General features: G+C 39.6%; 1 protein-coding gene across 6 annotated transcripts in view; it reads right to left on the bottom strand.

Annotated features, from left to right (window-relative positions):
- Positions 1–19,071, bottom strand: part of chd6 (chromodomain helicase DNA binding protein 6) — a 99,298-nt gene that overhangs the window by 37,580 nt on the left and 42,647 nt on the right. For all 6 annotated transcript variants that reach the window (XM_085159042.1, XM_085159043.1, XM_085159041.1 and 3 more), the window contains exons 3-16: positions 16,098–16,743; positions 14,501–14,645; positions 10,174–10,327; positions 9,053–9,202; positions 8,698–8,763; positions 8,527–8,588; positions 6,618–6,735; positions 5,726–5,812; positions 5,440–5,577; positions 3,797–3,918; positions 1,893–2,136; positions 712–888; positions 390–533; positions 120–218 (exon numbers count right to left, since the gene is read on the bottom strand). In XM_085159042.1, the coding sequence (XP_085015168.1) occupies positions 120–218; positions 390–533; positions 712–888; positions 1,893–2,136; positions 3,797–3,918; positions 5,440–5,577; positions 5,726–5,812; positions 6,618–6,735; positions 8,527–8,588; positions 8,698–8,763; positions 9,053–9,202; positions 10,174–10,327; positions 14,501–14,645; positions 16,098–16,743 (2,352 nt within the window). The remainder of the gene's footprint in view (positions 1–119; positions 219–389; positions 534–711; positions 889–1,892; positions 2,137–3,796; positions 3,919–5,439; positions 5,578–5,725; positions 5,813–6,617; positions 6,736–8,526; positions 8,589–8,697; positions 8,764–9,052; positions 9,203–10,173; positions 10,328–14,500; positions 14,646–16,097; positions 16,744–19,071) is intronic.

The following is a 19,071-nucleotide window of genomic DNA, read 5'->3' as shown; positions in this document are numbered from 1 at the left end:
TAACAGAATGCAGCAAGATAAAAATATTTCCCAGCAAAGAGCTCAGAGAACTGTAAAAATAGGAGCATTACTCCCATCTTACATTTCTATATCAAGCACACACGAAAACACAGCCCTACCTCTATAATCGTCTCTTCTTTAGGTGCGAGATTTTTCTCCACGTCATCTTTCAGTCTTCTTAGCATCATGGGTTTCAGAATGGCCTGAAGCTTCTTCACCTTTTGGAGAAATTAGACAAAGTGTGAATGCGATGCTCAGTAAGGGGAAAAAATAAACCGAGCGAAAGGCAAGATGGGCCGGAGAGAATAGCAATGTTAGCCCACAACATCAAAATTTTCATTTTTCTTGGTTAAAATTTAGAATGGATGAAAACCGTAAACTGTGCATACCTGTTCGTCAGTCTTGAGGTCTCCAAACTCTTCGAGAAAGGTGCTTTCTGAAGGGAACTGTAGTGGCTCCAGGAAGTTCAGCAGACTAAACAACTCCTCCACTGAGTTTTGCAGAGGGGTTCCTGTCAGCAGGACCTTGTGTTCCTGTTGGAATATGTACAATATACTGAAGAAATAAAATAACAACAACGAAATGCACACATAATTTGCTGTGTTCATCTAAAAAAAAAAAAAAAAAAAGGGATAAATAAGACTACATTTCAGCACTAAAACAACAGCCTTTTTTTTAATTTTTTTTTTTATTTAGCACACACAAACTAACCAGGTTCATGAGTTTGAGACCCTCAAGCAGTTTGCAGTTCCTGTTTTTTAGCCGGTGGGCTTCATCGATCACCACACAGCGCCAGTGCAGCTTTTTCAGCTCTGGACAATCAGCCATGATCATCTCGAAAGTGGTGATCAGCCCATGAAACTTAAGCACACCTGGGATAGTGTTACCCTGTGAGAGAGGGAAGGGTGAGAATATAAACTTCATATTTCAGGGTCAAGATAATCAGAAGGTTCAGGTCAATATCACATCTGTGGTTCAGTTTTGATCCCAGTTTTCTTTGCTGCCTCTGATACACTTCTCTCTCTGCCCTTGTTATAAAAAAAGAAAAAGCATATTTGGTATTTCAGGGGTGGATATTATAGAACTTTTGCTGACTAAGAAATAGAATAAAGAATGCCTCAAACAACAGAAACTGCTACACAGCTGCATTAGGCTCACATGACTAAACTTAGTATTCAAGCCCCTCGGATATCTGCGGAGATAAAAATTCAAGCTTGCATAATAAATGCATACACTATAGTAATGATAATTCTCTGTTATACATAAATAAGAAGCAATAGGAACCCTGATGCAACACTGTTATGTGTACAAGCCGAGTGAAAGTGAACGGGTGTTTAGTAACTGAATGGTAGAAGTTTTCCAATTTTTATTTATTTAAACACAAGCTGAAAATCATAAACAAAAACATCTGCTGTTTAACAGAGTCAGATAAATAAATACTGAGGCAGATGTTTAACAACATTGCAGTTATTTATGAGCAATAAAAATTTACCGATTGACCGACCACGAGAAGTCATCAATCCAAAGACTCTGCACCGTCTCCCAACTTTAACATGGGCTTTATCTGTATTTTTACTTCAGTTGGTCTATTTATTATTTAGGTGTTTATGCCTTTAGGTGTTTTGTCAAATAAAATACTGAAAAATGACACAATCTCGGTTTCTTATAGACTAAGACTAAGCGCAAGTACAGAAAAAAGTTGAACTGATTAAATTTTTTTTCCAAAGGAGAAGCTGGACCCTGTAGCATTTCAATTTTTTTCCTATCAATTTAGTGATTGCAGAGCAAATAAAGACGTTTTATATCACTGTAGAAGGCCCCAAAACCCCAACCTCTCTGGAATTCAGTTCCTGGCTGATCAATGAGAGGAGATGACTGCAGTCAAACATTACCTGTGGGTCTCTGTGAAACATCTCATACTGCAGGATCATCTGCCGGCTGATCTGCGAGCCGTGGTACACAATAACGTTCATGTGCGTCCATGTGCGAAACTCCCTCTCCCAGTTGGTGATGGTGGACAGAGGTGCGATGATGAGGAAGGGCCCGCGAATCCCCATGCTGAAGATCTCGTAGAGAAACGTGATGGACTGAATTGTCTTTCCCAAACCCATCTCATCTGCTAGTATACAGTTTTTTCTAGGATGAAAAACAGAGGCATCCATTTGTGCAAATTATACAATAACGTCTTCATGTAATAGATTACAGTTTGTGTAAACATAATTGTCTCAACACATTTGTGATAATAATGTGAACTCTGCATCTCGATCTAAGTCAAACATACAAATGCTCCTCATCTAAATGATGACTTCTAATCTCATAAGTTAAAAACTAATTTAAAAAGTTTTGCTTCTGTAATGACAGTAGAGCCAGACTTGTTTTACATCCCAACATGCATTTGCAGGAATTTTCTTTGACTTTTATGGTACACAGATTGGAAGACTGTTTCTCATGTGAAAGTGCTTTTGTGTTTTTGAAGTGAAAGGAAGTCTCACTTCAAAAACACTGACTGGTCACTTTTCGTGGAACTAATTTGTTTCAGGCCAGCAGTGGGGCTGACTTTAGTTTGAAATGCATTTAGAAGGAAGCCATAAAATATGTCAAAGCTCTAGTAGGTGTGTAGTTGATTGCTGGCTTAATGTTTCTTTGGAAATGTCAACTCTGGGGTCAGACATCTCTATTTAACCCCACACATGTAGCACCTGCAAATTAATTTAGCTTCAGTGTGACCAAGCACTGCATGTCACAGCGTCAGTGCTTCTTTAGCTTTTCAGTTTCAAAGTCAAATCATGGTTTCAGTGTCTACATGTCCCAAATGATCCATCTCGATCACATCCACATGCGGAGCAACATACAACTGTGTGTGTGGAGGAGACATACTGACCCTTGGTTTGCAGATTAGATACATCTATTGTCTCATTTAGGTTAGGAGTCGCACTCATGTTTTATTTTGGGCCTCTGCTTATTGCAATCAGGAAGTGCTCACCATGATTTTTAGAGTGTTTGCATGATGTTTTAGTTTATGTATGCAGGTAATGTCCCCCAAAAAGGACTAGGGGATTAAGACTAATAATAAAATAACTGGGTTTAAAGAAATAATAATTAAATTGCCTGTTTTTCTTTTGTTGTCTATCAAAGAAAACAAACAAACAAAAACAACACATCAGCAGACCATAAATGCTGCTTTAAATAAAGGAAAAAAAATTAATGAATCATTCAAAGGAAGAAACCCACTTCTCTGCTAGCAGGAGGTGACAACTACTCACTAGTAGCTCAACACATAATTGAAGTACAACATGCCAGTGAAGCTGGCAACTGCGACACACGCCACCACGAGGACACATTTCCAACCCTGCCAGTGCTTGCCCACTGAGAGACTGGGCAGCGCTTCTCTGCAGCTTTTATAGTGCAGTGTTGATTGATTGCTGAGTGGAGTCAGCTGCGCACTGGCTCCACAGGAGAAAGAGGTGGCACCTGAGTCAGGGAGAGAGCGGCAGGACACACCCACACACAGAGCACGCCTGCTAGAGAAGTAACAATGCATACAACCAGTATGTATGTATGTATGTATGTATGTATGACCTATAGGAGCCATCCAGATGAGTCGTAGTCCTCAGTGCATAATCAGAGCTTAACTGACTGTAAAACTGTCATTGTTTAAGACTTATTTTAATTAATTAACTAACTGATCATGAGAGTTTGCTTTACTTCTTTTATTTAGCCCTAAATTTACCCTGGATTGATTAAACCTCAGTGAGTGAATGTGACTGGAATGGTTCCAGTGTGTACGTATATTCACCTGTTGTACCAGTTGAACAGTAGCCAGTTCATTCCCTCTAACTGGTATTCTCTGAGCTGGTTTCCATTTCGGTAATCTCTAGAGCGCTCCAGCTTCTGCCACTTTTCTGGAGAAGGACGCTCCTTTGACGCAAACACACATACAATGATAAATTGCCCTTTCAGCACCTTTTCAGTAATTACTAAACAAAATGCAACAACAAATATACAGTTATTACCAGCCATTATTACATGTTATGTGCTGTATTTTTTGAGTTGAATCATTACAAAACTCTATCCAAGAAAACTGGGATATAATCAGATGATGAAATTATTTGGTTCCTCTCATCAGTCAGAAATAAGATAAGTGAGTTGTGCCAGTTTATAAGTGTAAAATGAAGCTATTATAGAGGTTGAGGGGTAAATAAGGTGATTATACTAGATTTTAAATTAATAATAGCAAAGGAGCTACAATAACTTGCTCAGTTTTTGCTCCTGAATGTCCGAAAATTGAAAGACCCTCAAAAAAATTGCTGCTATTGAAGTAACAATTATGTATTCAACCTTGGAAAGTAAATGTGCTGTTTGAGAGGTTGGGATAATGACAACCTATCATGTCACACCGCTGCCATCTCTTGCTTCTGCTTACAAAGCAGTTATACTAACACTAAACAGCTAAGAACAGATCTATAGTTAAAGAGCGGAACATATCTGAGGTGAATCAGACTGTGAGGAATTAAAAGAATTTAAAGAAAAAAGAAAAATCACACAAAGCCGATCATGTTTGCACTCGTTAGCACTGGGAAAGAAGAAGCAACACCAAAAAGGTAAAATTGAGGATCAGTAGTTGTAGAGATGTGGGCAGACAAGGTTGTCTGTTCTGCAGAAACGGCTAGAGATAAAACATAAAGTCATAATGTTGTACACTAGCGCAGTTTCCCTTTTTCTATTATCCTCCCACCAGCCTAACTTTATAATCTAAATGTTTTCTCTCACTACGTATCTAAGATGGCTCAAAACGTCTGAATTGCCGCCCACATCTCCATATCTATTCAGAAATTCAAATGAGTCTCAGCTGTGAAAGTAATAAATAAATAAATAAATAAGCCAATCGGAGCATTGTGGACTGTGCTGAGAGAAAAGGGACATTATCTTCCTGTACCAGAGCAGGAAAAATAGTCTGAAAAATGGCAACCACTGTAGCAAATACACAGTTACACAAATTCAATATTATTCACAGAAATGAGTCCTAAATGGAGCACATTTGTTCAATCTACATATTATTACTTCAACTAATCCAAGCACACTACCACAGCTTATGTTGCGACTGAAAAGGAACTAATGATCATCTTAGTGCAAAGAGATTAAAAGGATTAAACTGCTTCCCAATGGACAGTGACCAGAACATGACAGTATAAAACAACATAGTAAATCATGACCATTATCAGGCAGCATCTGCTACATAGTGGTATAATATAGCATTTTTTCAAAAACAGCAGTTCTGAAGTGCAACAGTGTGTTGCGCTTTTTCCTCAACTGAACTCAACCTTGCCTGTCTGTTCTTGAACTGAGGTTTGTTACAATGAGGAAAAATTTTCTCCTTAATTTTAAAGTGCTGCATCACGTTTTCTTATGGTACTCATCTTTGATTACGTGTCTACTCACAATGTGTCTGAGGTCTGCAGGCAGTTTCTGGATCTCCTCAAACTCTTTGATCTTCTCTGGGTCCAAGTCCTCTTGCAGCTCCCACGTCGCCTCCTCATATGAGAGACTGCACCACTTAACGAGGTAATGGGTCACCTCCTACAACCACATACAAGAAAAAAAAACATGTTGTATTTGTGCCACAGGATTCTGAGAGCACCATCACACTGAGGATCTTCGGTAATAGCTACTTTCAAACCAGAAAAACACCTCTGTGGGAGGGTGTCTGTGTTTATGTGTTACCTACCTCTCCGGTCTCTGTATCTGTGGTAACAGCTACCTCCAGCACTCTGTCAACTTCTACATAGTCTGGGTTAAATAGGTCCTCATCGGGCTACAAAAAAAAAAACAAAAAAAAAACACACAGACAAAGAGGGATGAAGGGAAAAAAACAAACAAGAAAAAAACTGTTTGATTCTAAAAAATAGTCTCACATAAGAACACCTGCAATGTAATTTGACTTTAATCATTAGCATTGTGTCACAAACGGGGCTGCATGGCCATGACAAAAACCCAGAGATGCATAGTGCCATTTCTCATTTTTGTAACTCTTCCACTGATAATTCTTCTTCTCTTCTTGTACGGTGCCTATACATAGTTCTCCCCATCCATACCAACACGATACCCTCTGTTGCAGTACTTAAAAAGCTCCCAGGGAACAACAGTTACTTAAAAAATTGCACAAAAATGACGTGCCTTGACACGTTGCAATATTTGAACCCATTTGTCAAACAACTCTACTAACAGTTGTGCAACAACAACGATTTCTCTCCCATGAAGTGTGACAAGGTCGACTCCCATGAAGATGAAATTGTGCACTTAAGAACAAATGATGCTTCTGTGTCAGGGTGTTACCCCATCACATCCTGATGGAGTTAACCTGTTAACCACTGAAGCACCCTGAACACTTTGCAGTAACACAGGATGGATGTGCTGTGAATTATCAGGCAGCATGGCCCATTCATTACATACATAAACTAATCATATAAATATATTCATAATTATTTTGTTATGGGCAACACAGCTTTGGAAATGGTTAGCTGGATAATAGCACATGGACTTGTCTTGTCATTTAAAAGGAGAATATTACCCTTTATCCAGTCCTGAACAGCATATGAGGGTATGATGGTTAACCTTACCTCGGCGAACAGGTGTTTCATCTGGGCTTGTTTGGTCCTGAAGCGCTTGATTTTCTGGTGGATTCTGGGATCTTTCTCTAGTTCTTCCAGAGTGGCCCATTTGCAGTGTAGGTAGGAACTGAAATGACATGACAAAAAACATAGCCAGCTACTTAGCCTTTCAGCTCGTGTGAGAACAGCTCAGAACAGGATGTCAAAAGGATGATCTAAAACCTGAACACTGAAAGTGGTTCACAGGCACACGAGAAGATGATTTAAATACTCGTACAGTTTTCTATTTTTATGGGTGGATTCCCAAAACAATCGGGTGTTTGCCTGTTTGAACTGTATGAACAGTTGAAAATCAATCCATAAAGAGAACAGCCTTCACCTCATTCAACATAACCAGTGTTTTCTGCACTGCAAGTGATTAAAATATGCATTTTCAGCTAGAAGTAGTTACCTTAATTGGAATTAATCAGCAATACTGAGAAAGTGTTCCCTAATTAAAGGGAAAGAAAAGACGGCAAAACAAATTCTACTACTGCTCCTGTGGCTGCAGTTTAACATACGTGATTTAATCTATAAACCGCAACCCATAAATGGACAAATACTAGAAATGTATCTGACTTGTTTAAGGCATACCATGTAGTTACTATGCAAATGCTTATATATTTGTAATTGCATTATGCATAATGGTGATTTTTTAATACTACAAATATTACACTATTCCTACATATTTCTAATTTCTGAATACATTACTCTAAATAAAGAAACAGAAAAGTTAAACATTCATACGGACTCAGTTTTGCTGCTCAAGCGGTCTGATCATGTTTTATTCATCACCTCAGAGAGTAAATTACAATCTTAATTACTAATGTATATTTCTCTAGGTCTTTTCTTTATAATAAAAGGTCCCAGAGAGAGAGAGAAAAAAGTCTCAAGAGATCCCTAGACTGGCTGGAGAACCTGAGCCTCGGGGATAAAATTAACCGAGTGCTTGTGAGACCACGGATGCAAAGCTACAAGCAACTGTTAGAGAACAACGTGTATAAACTTCGAATTACTTCAAATAAATGTCATAAAAACTATTAACAACTTCAACAAAGGCACGACATTCCTTTCATGCAATGAATGTGAGGTTGTAAGCCGAAAGATGACAAGTAACTGACATCCCACCAACCACTAATTAACTTGTCAAAAGACCTAATTATTGGCATTGCTGACCTTTTTGTCAATGCTAGCAGCTGTCGTGCAGTCAAAGTTATCATTTTATCAACGATGGTGACGACTGCCTAAATGTACAAGAGCCATGCCCAGTTTACACGGTCATGTACGCACTTTCATGCTCTGAAGTGTGGAAGAAAATTAAGTGATGGTTTATTATGAAAGCAGTACAGATCTAAGACTGTTTGACCACATAAGCAATTATAATCTGCCGGCTGGCTCACAGGTGCGAGTGCTACTGGAAGTGCAGTTTTAGACTGTATTAGACAAAGTGGCGGCTCTAACTGTGAAACCACTATTTGTTCTCTAATGTGTGTCTTTCTGTCATTTTTGTTTACAGCCCTCTTGATTGTATATATTTCTCCTGTTTGCTATTTATTCCTGTCTGTTTTTTATTTAAATCCACACAGTCGTTGCAGAGCAGCCACAATTTCGTTGTACATATACTGAAGGGCTACTCTATTCTAGTCTATAACACACGATTTTGCTAACAGTTGATCTAACCTGACATCAAACCTGCAATGCAGCACAACATCTCTACCTGTGCCTCCTCCAACAATGATCACACAAGAGGCAAAGGAATGTTTTCACTGTTGTGCAGGAAAACATACAACAGTGAAAGTGGCCTCATCCGTGACAGCTAAAAATATCAATTTCCAGTATATGTAACTGCATGAATAACCAATGTCAAAGAGGTACTCACAAATTTCTATATTTGACATAAAACTCCTCAATCTCCTCCGTTTGGTCCTCAGATGATGACGCCTATGGAGATACAGAAAGAGAAAACTAATAAATGAGAAATAAGCGAGCAGCGAGAAAAAAAAAAAAAACTACATAAGCCGAGTGTGTGTGTTCATTCTCTGTCCTTCACCTCTTTCTTCACTGTTCTTACAGCCAGAATTTTCTCAATGATGTTGGCCTCATCCTCAGGTGGTTCCTTAGAGACAGAATCAAAAGATTAACTACTGAAGCTTAAGGCTGCAATGCAATGCAAAGGTTTTATTCAAACAGGCCTAACACTAAGACTCCAAAGCAACAAACTTTTGCAATCACATTAACACCAAAAATGTATTTAAAAAAAAATTCTGATGCATTTCATTTTTAAAGCTATAATTATTAAGATATTAAATATTATAAAACCTTAATGATAACACAGATATAACAAAACTGAGAGGAAAAAGTAAGAAAGAACCAGATGTGCTATGTGCTATGTGCTATGTGCTTACCTCAGCCTGCCATGCCAGAGCAGTGGCATTGAGCGCCGCGATGCGACCGGCTCCAAGAACTGCAATGGTCTCTCCGTCATCATCTACCACCTTAAAGTCCAAATCTTCGTTGTACTTCCTCCTTTTGACTTGTCGGCCCGAACGTCGCTTCTGCAGAAGAAGTGGCAAAAAAATGAGAGAATACGAGGAGAAAAAAGGACAGAAGAATTAAAAAGAAGGCATGAGGAAGTATATCTACATGTAAACTAAATAAAAGAGAAATGATTAAATGTTTATGCTCAGCGACTGTGTATCAGTGTTACTCTTACACAATGCAGATACCGCAGTGAATGTAAGAAAGAATGCTAAGCTAATTAAGTCAGGTTGACACTCTCTGATGTGGACAGCTTGTCCATTTTATGTTATGCCTTCAAAAATGTCTTTCCAGTCAAAAAGAGAAGCGATCTGTAAAACTCCACCTGCCTCCTGAAGCCCATCCTATTTCTCAGTGACACGAAAACTTTTATCAACACATTGCTCTCCTGGATATTTGAAACACACCGGTGTATTGGCTAGCTCAGACTCTCTCCAGCTGCTACAGAGTGCTGCTGGAAGACTCCAAATTAGTACCAGCAAAATAGAGAAGCATTACAGCAGCACTAGCATTGACATTCTGTAGACCTGTCAAATACTGAATTGACTTAAGCGCTCATCTGCCTCCACCCTACCCCTAAGCCTTGTAGATCCTAGAAGAACTGCTTCTAATTGCGGACTGCATTGAACAGACAAATGTTCCTTCCTTAATGACGCAAATCTCAGCACATGCATGCTTTTAACTTTTAGTGGCTCTTGTTTATTTAATGGCCTTAGACATTTAATCCTGTTTTCCATTTTGGTGGTCTGTGCACCTATTTTTGACATTCCCTGTTTTTTAATGTGCACTCTGTTCAGCTCTGGCTGTTTTAAAAGTGGTATATAACTAAAGACGACAAAAACTGCTAAGATTCCTGCCATTAAGAATGTTGCTGCTGTTCAGAATATCATCAAATCGACCCTTTATCCTTTGTGTAGGTTTTTCTTTGTAAATACTGTGATGACAGCCTTTTGTGTTCAGCCTCTTTCCAGTTTTGCTGTGCACTCACTGCATTATCCAGGGGGTCTTGGCTGTCCTCTCCACCCATGTTAATGGCTGACATTGAGGTAGTGTCATCACTCTCCACCCCCTCCTGGACAGCCAGCTCCTGGTTTCTCCTCTTCCCTTTCTTCTTCTTCTCCACTGGCGCTGCGCCAGGATCTCTGTAAGGGCAGGAATTCTGATGAGTAATTCGCCACTCTAGTAGCCTGCAGCAGCATTTTCTCACTCAGCGGCTGGAAACTCTGCTGCTCCCTGAGGATTTGTGGCGGACTGGTTGAGGAAGTTCTTTCAGCTCTTACTCTTGATGCTAATATGCTGAAGTACTGTCATTTCCTAATCACAAAAGACAACCACTGATTGATCACAGATTACAACGAGACTGCCCAACTGCTACCTGACAGCAAAAACAGAGCCTGAGAAATGACAGTAAATGTGTTGTTTGCAACATTTTAATAAAGGAGTTAGCGCAAAAGAGCAAAGTGTAATGTTCAATTACTTGAAATGATAGGTCCACAGCTTCACGCACTTACTAAAACTACAAGGAACAAATCATTTCTTTTTGTTTTCACTTTGTCAAATCAAATTGTGGTATGATGGAAATCTGTTGTTCCCCTTTTTAAAAAATGTTATCCATCAGAAACGTAATTTTATCTCATTTCTACTTCTGTAGATTTTGCAACATTTTTTCACAACAACTGCAATAAAACAATTTCCCTTTGGGGATCCCTGAATTTTTTTCTGACTCCTTTTATTAATGTATAGAATACTGCCATAAAGCTATTCATTTTAAACTAAGAAGGGAAGCAACATAAATATTTTGACATTCTTGAGCAGATATTTATTGCCTGTTGAATGAGCAATCAAGCATCGTTGACACAAGTAAAAAAAAATACAAAATAAAACTTTAAACAAAATGTTGACATGCAGTATAAGTCACCTTTTGGAAAAATTACTCAATATTTCACACTTTCTTCTGCCGCTGACTTTACAGTATAACAATCAAATGCTAATAAGTCAAAAATGCAGCTGACACATGACCTGCTTATGGTGACTAATGATTTAGGATAATACTGGCAGGCAGAGTCCGAAAAAAACCCTGAAAAACTGATTCATCTCCTGCCCCGGTTAAAGACATTTTCTCTCTTTCGCACAAAAACTGTGGCAAAGTGAGCAGTAAGGACAGACAAAAGCAGCAGATTAAGATGGATTTACAGCTGCACCACATGAGGCTTTTCTAATCTTCCTGTGGATGGTTTTATTCGAACAACACATGACGGATACCAGAACATAACCTGGAAATGACCCCAAGCCAGAAGAGTTCACAAGGTCTTCTTTTCATTACTACAGTGGATCTTCTGTCTCTAACATTTTATATAGTTTTCTCCTCTCTTATCTGCACTCTTCCTTTACATCATTATCCCTGTAGCTTCTCATCCTTACTACCCCACTCCCCCACCCTTTCATGGCACTGATCATCATCTCTTTCCTCCATTCTCTTCATAACTTTCATTGGCAGCTTCTTCTCTTCTCTTTTCCTTCTTTGTCTTTCATAACTCGGCTGCTTCCTTTCTTAACTTCACATCTGTTACCATTTCTGTCCTCCCTCATTCATTCACAATCCATTTCTTCCAAACTATTTTAATCACAAATTTCTGCTTGCACATGTACTGCTTTTGTCTGAGAAACCTGCTCTTTCTCTGACACCATCTCCTTTCTCTCATTCGCATTACAGCATCATAACCCTGAGTTAACTTGTCACAAATATGCAGTCCAGTCTACACCAATCTCTTGAGCTCCAATCTTTCTCTTTATCCACAACCCAATAGTTACTGCATGCTGCTGTGACACATCTAAGATCATCCTAGCACAAATGTAATTCACAAAGAAATCCTGTCTAAAGTCTGCCATTCTTTCTTAAAATAACCAACAGTAGCCACCTGAAAGCTGGGTCTGAAAATGGCAAAGTGCATAGATGACAAGAACAAATAAAAGCCTGGCCGCAGACACAAGCTGAGGAAATACAATCTGGTACAGCTGCTGTTGGGTATCGTACGCATGCTAATGTTTTACAATAAAAGTTCCATTAAGAGATTAAATGGTTCCATCCACTTAAACAGTAAGGCTGTTAATATGCGAAAGGGTTACAGGAAGGTCTGGTTCAGAGTGCAGTTATTAATGTTATTTAAAATGTCGCACGCGTGCATCTTGTGATCACACTTCAGTTACTCATCAAAATGAGTTTCTGTATTAAGACATGAGAAATTAAACTGATCAAACAGAATTCAGAAACAAAAGCCCAACTTTAATACAGGTGTGTTCTGCAGGTGAGTTACATAAAAAAAAGCCTGATTACTATTTGAGGATATAAAATATGACAGTAGCAGCATTTGTGACAGATGTGTCAGTGCTCCCTCCATCTACCCTCCAATTGCTCAGCTTTTCAAAAGTGAGCTGATTAATAGAAGGGGGAATAGCAATGACAGTAAAGGAAGAACAGCTAAGGTTGTCAACTGCAATTAAACAGTCTGTTATTAAGGTATATGCATCTGTATCATATTTACACATCCTCCTGTGCTTATAAGAGGTTTGTGAGATAAGAGGTGAATAGCATCTCTGAAGTGATGGCGTGGCTGATAAAGAGAAACATTTTATCAGCTTGCATGGACGTGTTTGTTTGGCAGGGATAGCTCAGTAGGTAGGGTGGTGGCCCCATGATCGGAAGGTCGGGGGTTCGACTCCACTGAACGGTTACCCTGAGGTACCCCTGAGCAAGGTACCGTCTAGAGCTGGGCGATATATCGAGTTTTTAAAAAATATCGATATATTTTTATACGAGATATAAGATGTGACAATATCCTTTATATCGATATAGTCTATGTTACGTTATAACTATACTTGTGGAGCCGCAAGTTTGCCTCTCTTTCGTCCACTTTTGTCTTTACGCAACGTTACTCGGCCTCGCCCCTCCTCCCCCATCGCTTCACCTGCAGGAAGCGACAAGATGGACACGGCAAATCTCCGTTAACGAGTTACTGCGCATCGCCCCGTGCGTGGGGCTGGACGCCGTCAACGTGTTAGCTAGCTAACCACGCTAACGAGCTAACCACGCTAACGAGCTAACCAGGCTAACGCCATGCAGCCCAGAGGCGCTGCACGGCCTAAAATCCTTTCATTTTCTCAAAAGTTGACAGCGCGCCTCATGTATGAATTCTGGTTGTGCTTGATGGCCGCGAAGCGATTTTATGTGGTACACAGCGCTCAGCAATCTGTCAAAAAATGTTTTAGTACGACTTTGGTAAGCTACGGTGCTGCTGGATTGTCAGAGCATTACGGCGACCGAGGAGCCTCGCGGAGTGATACGTACTGTGCTTCAACGTAATATTACCCTACTGTGTATAAGGACCATAAATGGCACCTGTTAAGAGACATGGTTACGAAGAGGATTTCAAACTCAATGCTGTCAGTCACACAGTAGAAGTTGGGAACAGAGCAGCTGTGAAATCCGTCTTTGTTACTATGCTCTGCATCTTTTAGTTTACATTTTGACTGCACAATTGTGAGCTTTTTGTTATGCTCAAAAACAACATTGTTTTCTTTTATTGATGGAGCATTATTATTTAATAAATGCTCATAATTTATTTTTGAGTAAATTTTATGTACATCTATGCTCTATGTTAATAAAAGTGCCTGTGTGACATCTGGGACACAGCTTTGACTAAGAACTCTCTTTTTGTTCTTACTTTATGGCTTAAAAAAATAAATCGAGATATATATCTTATATCGCCGTCCAGGTAAAATATATCGAGATATGAATTTTGGGTCATATCGCCCAGCCCTAGTACCGTCCCTACACACTGCTCCCCGGGCGCTGCATTGGTGGCTGCCCACTGCTTCACTGGGTGAATGGGTTAAATGCAGAGGAGCAATTTCCCTATGGGGACTAACACATGTTCTTCACATTAAAATTAAGATTCAAACACATTTCCAAAGTTAATAAGTTTTCAAAAATTCACAAATTCCAGAAATCACCAGCTTGACTTGAGTGGTTTATTTTGCGAAGGTCAAAATCTTACTATGCATTCATGATGTCCTGGGTCTCTCTTTAGTATTTCTCCTTAATGTAGCCTCAAAGTGAAATATTTGTAACCAATGAACTGCATTATTTGTTGCACACGACAGGTTTACTGCCGACTTCCTCGCTTTACCCCATTATTGTGCACTTCAAGGGGTTTTCTAGTGTGGCCTCTTTTCTCTACCTTCTTTCCCTAAAGCAATATTCGCCTTGTAAATTCTTCTCTCCACCCATGAATTGTTAGCCCGTCAGGAAGTCTTACCTGGGTTTTCGACCCCTCTGTTTTGGCGCTGACGGGACTGGCGTCTTGCTGTTCGCTTGACCGTGGTTCTTACCATGGCTGTGGGCGGCCTGGGTGCCATGTGCCCCCCCTGGGACTTTTGTGTGGACTCCTTGGGTAGGACGAGCTGAAGAGGATTTGGAAATTTGTGAGTTAATGCAAGCTCTTGTACAGGACAAGCGGCGGTGGTCACACTTCCATGATAACTTTAGTCATTCTTAAACTGAAGCTGATTTTTCTTTTTCTTTTTTCCCCACAGCTCTTTTGATGCACATGTATTAATATTAGTTTGCTAGGGCCGTTGTATGGCAACGCCCTGCATTCTTGAACACTGAATACTTGGCTGGTAAGCAGGCTTACATTTACTAAATACCACTAAACAGAAGTACCAGGAATATTGACATTCTGACCTGATGGTGCAGCTAAGTGATTAAGGGGTCAGTACGTTCTTTTAAAGCATCATAGGCAGAGCATGAAAATATTAATATCTTGGCTAAATTTTATACCAACTCAATAATTTTCAGGACTTAACACCAAACCCCACAAACATGATCCAAAAGGAAGAGTTTGCACGCTGATGTAAATAATCTTGACCTAGGCAGAATGTTCTTATTAACCAAGAATGTCAACATCACCGTGAATATTCACCCACGGGGAAACCTGTGGGGTTTTTTCATGTGTTGTTTGTTTTGTTGTTTGGTCGCAAAAACAGCATTGAGAGTACACACTGTCCCCAACAGTGGACTGTCAGCAGCACTGACAAAGAACGCAAAATGCAGCTTGTAGTTGTTTCAATAATACATATAAATTCTATTATCCTACTTTCAGTGTCATCTAAGTCTATTGCTGGGTTTGGCATCATCAAACATGCACTGATATAATTCTTGCAGAAAATCTTTTTCTGTTCTTCAGTTATTGAAAGAATGCTAATACACCCACCCACACACGTGCAAACACATAACCACGCGTATTCGGTCTTAATTAAATCCAACAATCGCATTATAATAACCTCTATTTATGCTGACATGTCTGATCATGATTTAAGGACATTTACGAACAGGACAGGCATCATCCTTGCCTGCCAATTAGTCCTGAATCGTTCGAGCTTAAACGCCTGTTGTCATCACATTTTTAAGGTTTTGTTCTTTGGTTGTTGACAAAACACAGAACGAGACACTCATTCACACAGACTTCAAAGCAGCAGAGGTTAGCAGACAGCAAACACTGCCACCATCACATAAGTAAAGCAGCCTGGGTGTATTTTTTTTTAATTAAGGTTACTACTGGTACCATCATTAGACATTAAGAAGCTGTCAACGGACACAGCCTTGAAAAACGGCATGTGGCACATCAGAATAAACACTTTTTGCAGATGGAATAAATTAATAAGATATGAAGAAGTAGCTTAACCTAAAAGTATTTCTGGTACCAATTAACAAGGGCAATAATATTTAATTGCCTAGTAAACTAATCATGCACATCCCTACTGTAGGTAAAGCAAACTACACTATTAAAAACACAATCCAAAACTTCTTGCTGCCACTGCCACACAAACAAAAACACTTGACACTCTTCAAACCTTGATTGGAGGGTACAGGAGGTAGGACTTTGACCTTGGGTTTTCTTCCTCTTTTGCCAGGGACCTTGACAGGCATCTGAGCCGATCCCGGGGAAACAGCGGCACCTGACGTTTTAACCCCCGACACATTTTTCAGCACCGTCTTACTCTCTGTCCTGCCCTCCCTTCCCTTGGTCCTGCGCTCCTTACGCTCCTTTCCCTCCTTAGCCTCCTTGGGTTCCTTGCTCTTTCTCAGGGAGACCACTATCGGCTCCCTCTCCTCCCTTCGTTTCTTTGGTTTGCTGCTCTCCTTTTCCTCACACTCCACTCCTGCTTTCTCCCATTCCCTCTTGTCCTTTTTCTTTCGTTTCTTCTTCACCCTGCCTCCGCCACCTCCATCATCCTCCTCGCTCATAGAGGAGGGAGGCCGTGGGGCTCCTCCGGAGTGCTTAGCAGCGTGGACCCCGGATGTGGTGCAGTGATTGGATGTCACCGTGCTGCCCACAGGGGTGAGGAGGCGGAGCTGGTCCTTGGTGCCCACAACCAGGTGTCCCCGTGGGATTGTGGGAGCTGTAGTTTGTGCGTTGCTGTTTTGGTCCGAGGAAGAGGAGGAGGCTGCTGCAGCGGAGGCCTGAGGTGGTGTGTGCTTCAAGAGGCCAGTGAACATCTGAAAAAGAAGAGCGTGTCATAAATACAGTTGATCATTATACTGTTCCTTATTAACTAATAAATTCTACTCATCTCTACTTTACTGCTTGGTTTAAATTCTTCTCATGAATACCTCCTGAGCAGATGTCTCAAAGCAAAAGTCCTCCAAAACAGCAGAGTGTTGAGTATGTAAAAAATAATTATCAACCTCATGAAGACAAAAAAAAAACTAACACCCAACTCGCCAGTTCCCTTCAGTGCTGTGAAACTTTGCATTTTTCAGTTCGCTGTTTTGCCTTAACAGCATACAGCTCAACTCTTTTGGTTCACTTTCAACACATAGCAAAAATAAATAAATAAATAAACAAAATAAAAATAAAACACGGCTGTTTGTTTTCTCTATTCAAATAAACATACTGAAGCCAAATAGTATGGGAAGTATTCTTCAGAGTCGGTGGAGATGAACTGAGGAGAAAATTAGACAAAGCTTCCAATAATGGTAGTTGAATAATATCGAAGAAAAATCTGCCATTTGCAACAACCCTAATAAGAAAATTCTTATTTCCTGTTCCAGTTCCTGGTTTAATTCTCTCTCGATCCAAAATGCCTCCGGAACACCGAGTACTTGCTTCAAAATCATGGCCTCTCTGCACGATCAGCATACATTTCAGAAATCCCACTGAATTTTGCACACCCAATGTCTCACACACAATCGTCTAGTGAAGGCCCTTCAACAGGTGTCTACGTTGACATGAAACCTGAGGAAGCCAACCTTCATATACGATGCCTTCCACCTATTAAACTCTGGTCGACTTTGCGGCCTTCTCTTCCTCCTACCCGGGACCAACTACCACACTGATGTTCTAGTCAAAACACTCTTGGACTTTAACATTCAGGTCATTTATTGACTCTTAAATTAGTTATTACTGTGAAACATCCGACCTTTGGCTTTGATTCACCAGGTGTGTCACAGCAAACTAAAACTAAACTTAACATCTTATTAATTGTTCATTCGTTTTTAGTTAAAATGGACAGACAATCCCCTACTTTCCTGTCCTCTCTTTACTGTATCTATCAAATAAAGCTGAAAAAGGCCACACACACACAGACACAAAAAGTGGCTACTTTTAAACATGTTTTTTTTATTTGTATGTTAAATCGGAAAATGAGTAAAGTTGTAAGTAGTGGATAGTGATACATTCAGCAATATCCCTAATTTTGGAATATATCAAACCGTGCGATGTTGCGAGGACATTGTGACACCACATATTCCTAAATCCTCATTCTGAAACAGTCAAAAATGCAAAGTCCATTCAACAACACTGCTCCCAACTGCTCAATCAGCACAGCACTCTTCCACTCTAACCTAACAGATCCAGATGAATTATTGCATCATCTTTAAGCAGTGCTGTAAATGTCAAAAGGGTCATTTCCATCACGGCTATATCTCTAACATTAATGGAGAATAGATCAAGTACGGTAGCTTCATTGTCCACCTCTGATTATGACATCAGGTTGTCATCTCATTGAAATTAGGTAGGAAGCGAAGCTTAAGTATGCTAATAAGTCTCTTGTGACTGCATAAATATTGCCAACCATAAATATTCATGACTAGTAGGTGGACCTCAAGGTCAGCATAACATGTGGGCAAATTGTACCTATCTGCTAAAATCAAAAATGCAGATAAGATGTTCCAAAATCCGTTGGTTACTTTATATCAAATACAAAGAGATTTCATTTTCAAATTTCATGGGGTTAAACACAGCTTGTACTTGTCTGCGGTGCTTGATTGGGGCATTTCTAAGGTGTTGCATCCAATGATGAACTCCAGTCTACAGGAATATGATGGCATATTGCTCATATTTAGCACAAAGCCAATTTCTCTATTGTATTATCACAGCCAGTTCAACAGCTTTAACAAGATGTTACTCACTCTGTGACTCTGCAGCCGAATCCAGTGCCCCCTGCAGAGTCATAACTAAACCTAACAACTGCTGTGAACTATTAGATATTCAAGGTGGTATTCAGCTAAGAAACAAATGAGAACTTCATAACTTAAAGCAATCATATAAAAAAGAAAGATGCTAGATATCAGAGATTTGTAATAGAGATACCAAACAGGATAAACGTAGGACATTTTTGTACTTTAAAAAAAGAAAAAATAATTTATTACACCATCCACCAATGTAAGGTTTATGGCACCAGTGTGTTTTGGCAAGTACTAAAATAATTTCATGTTTCTATAATAGCTAATTTGTCAGTCTCTAATCAAAATGATATTCAATGCTAAAATATAATTAGTAATGTTATCCACAAATCTTTAAAAAAAAAAAAAGACGAAAATTAA

The sequence above is a fragment of the Neolamprologus multifasciatus genome, chromosome 5, assembly GCF_963576455.1.
Source record: "Neolamprologus multifasciatus chromosome 5, fNeoMul1.2, whole genome shotgun sequence".
NCBI classification, from domain to species: domain Eukaryota; kingdom Metazoa; phylum Chordata; class Actinopteri; order Cichliformes; family Cichlidae; genus Neolamprologus; species Neolamprologus multifasciatus.
This window is presented reverse-complemented; position numbering and strand designations above follow the sequence as displayed.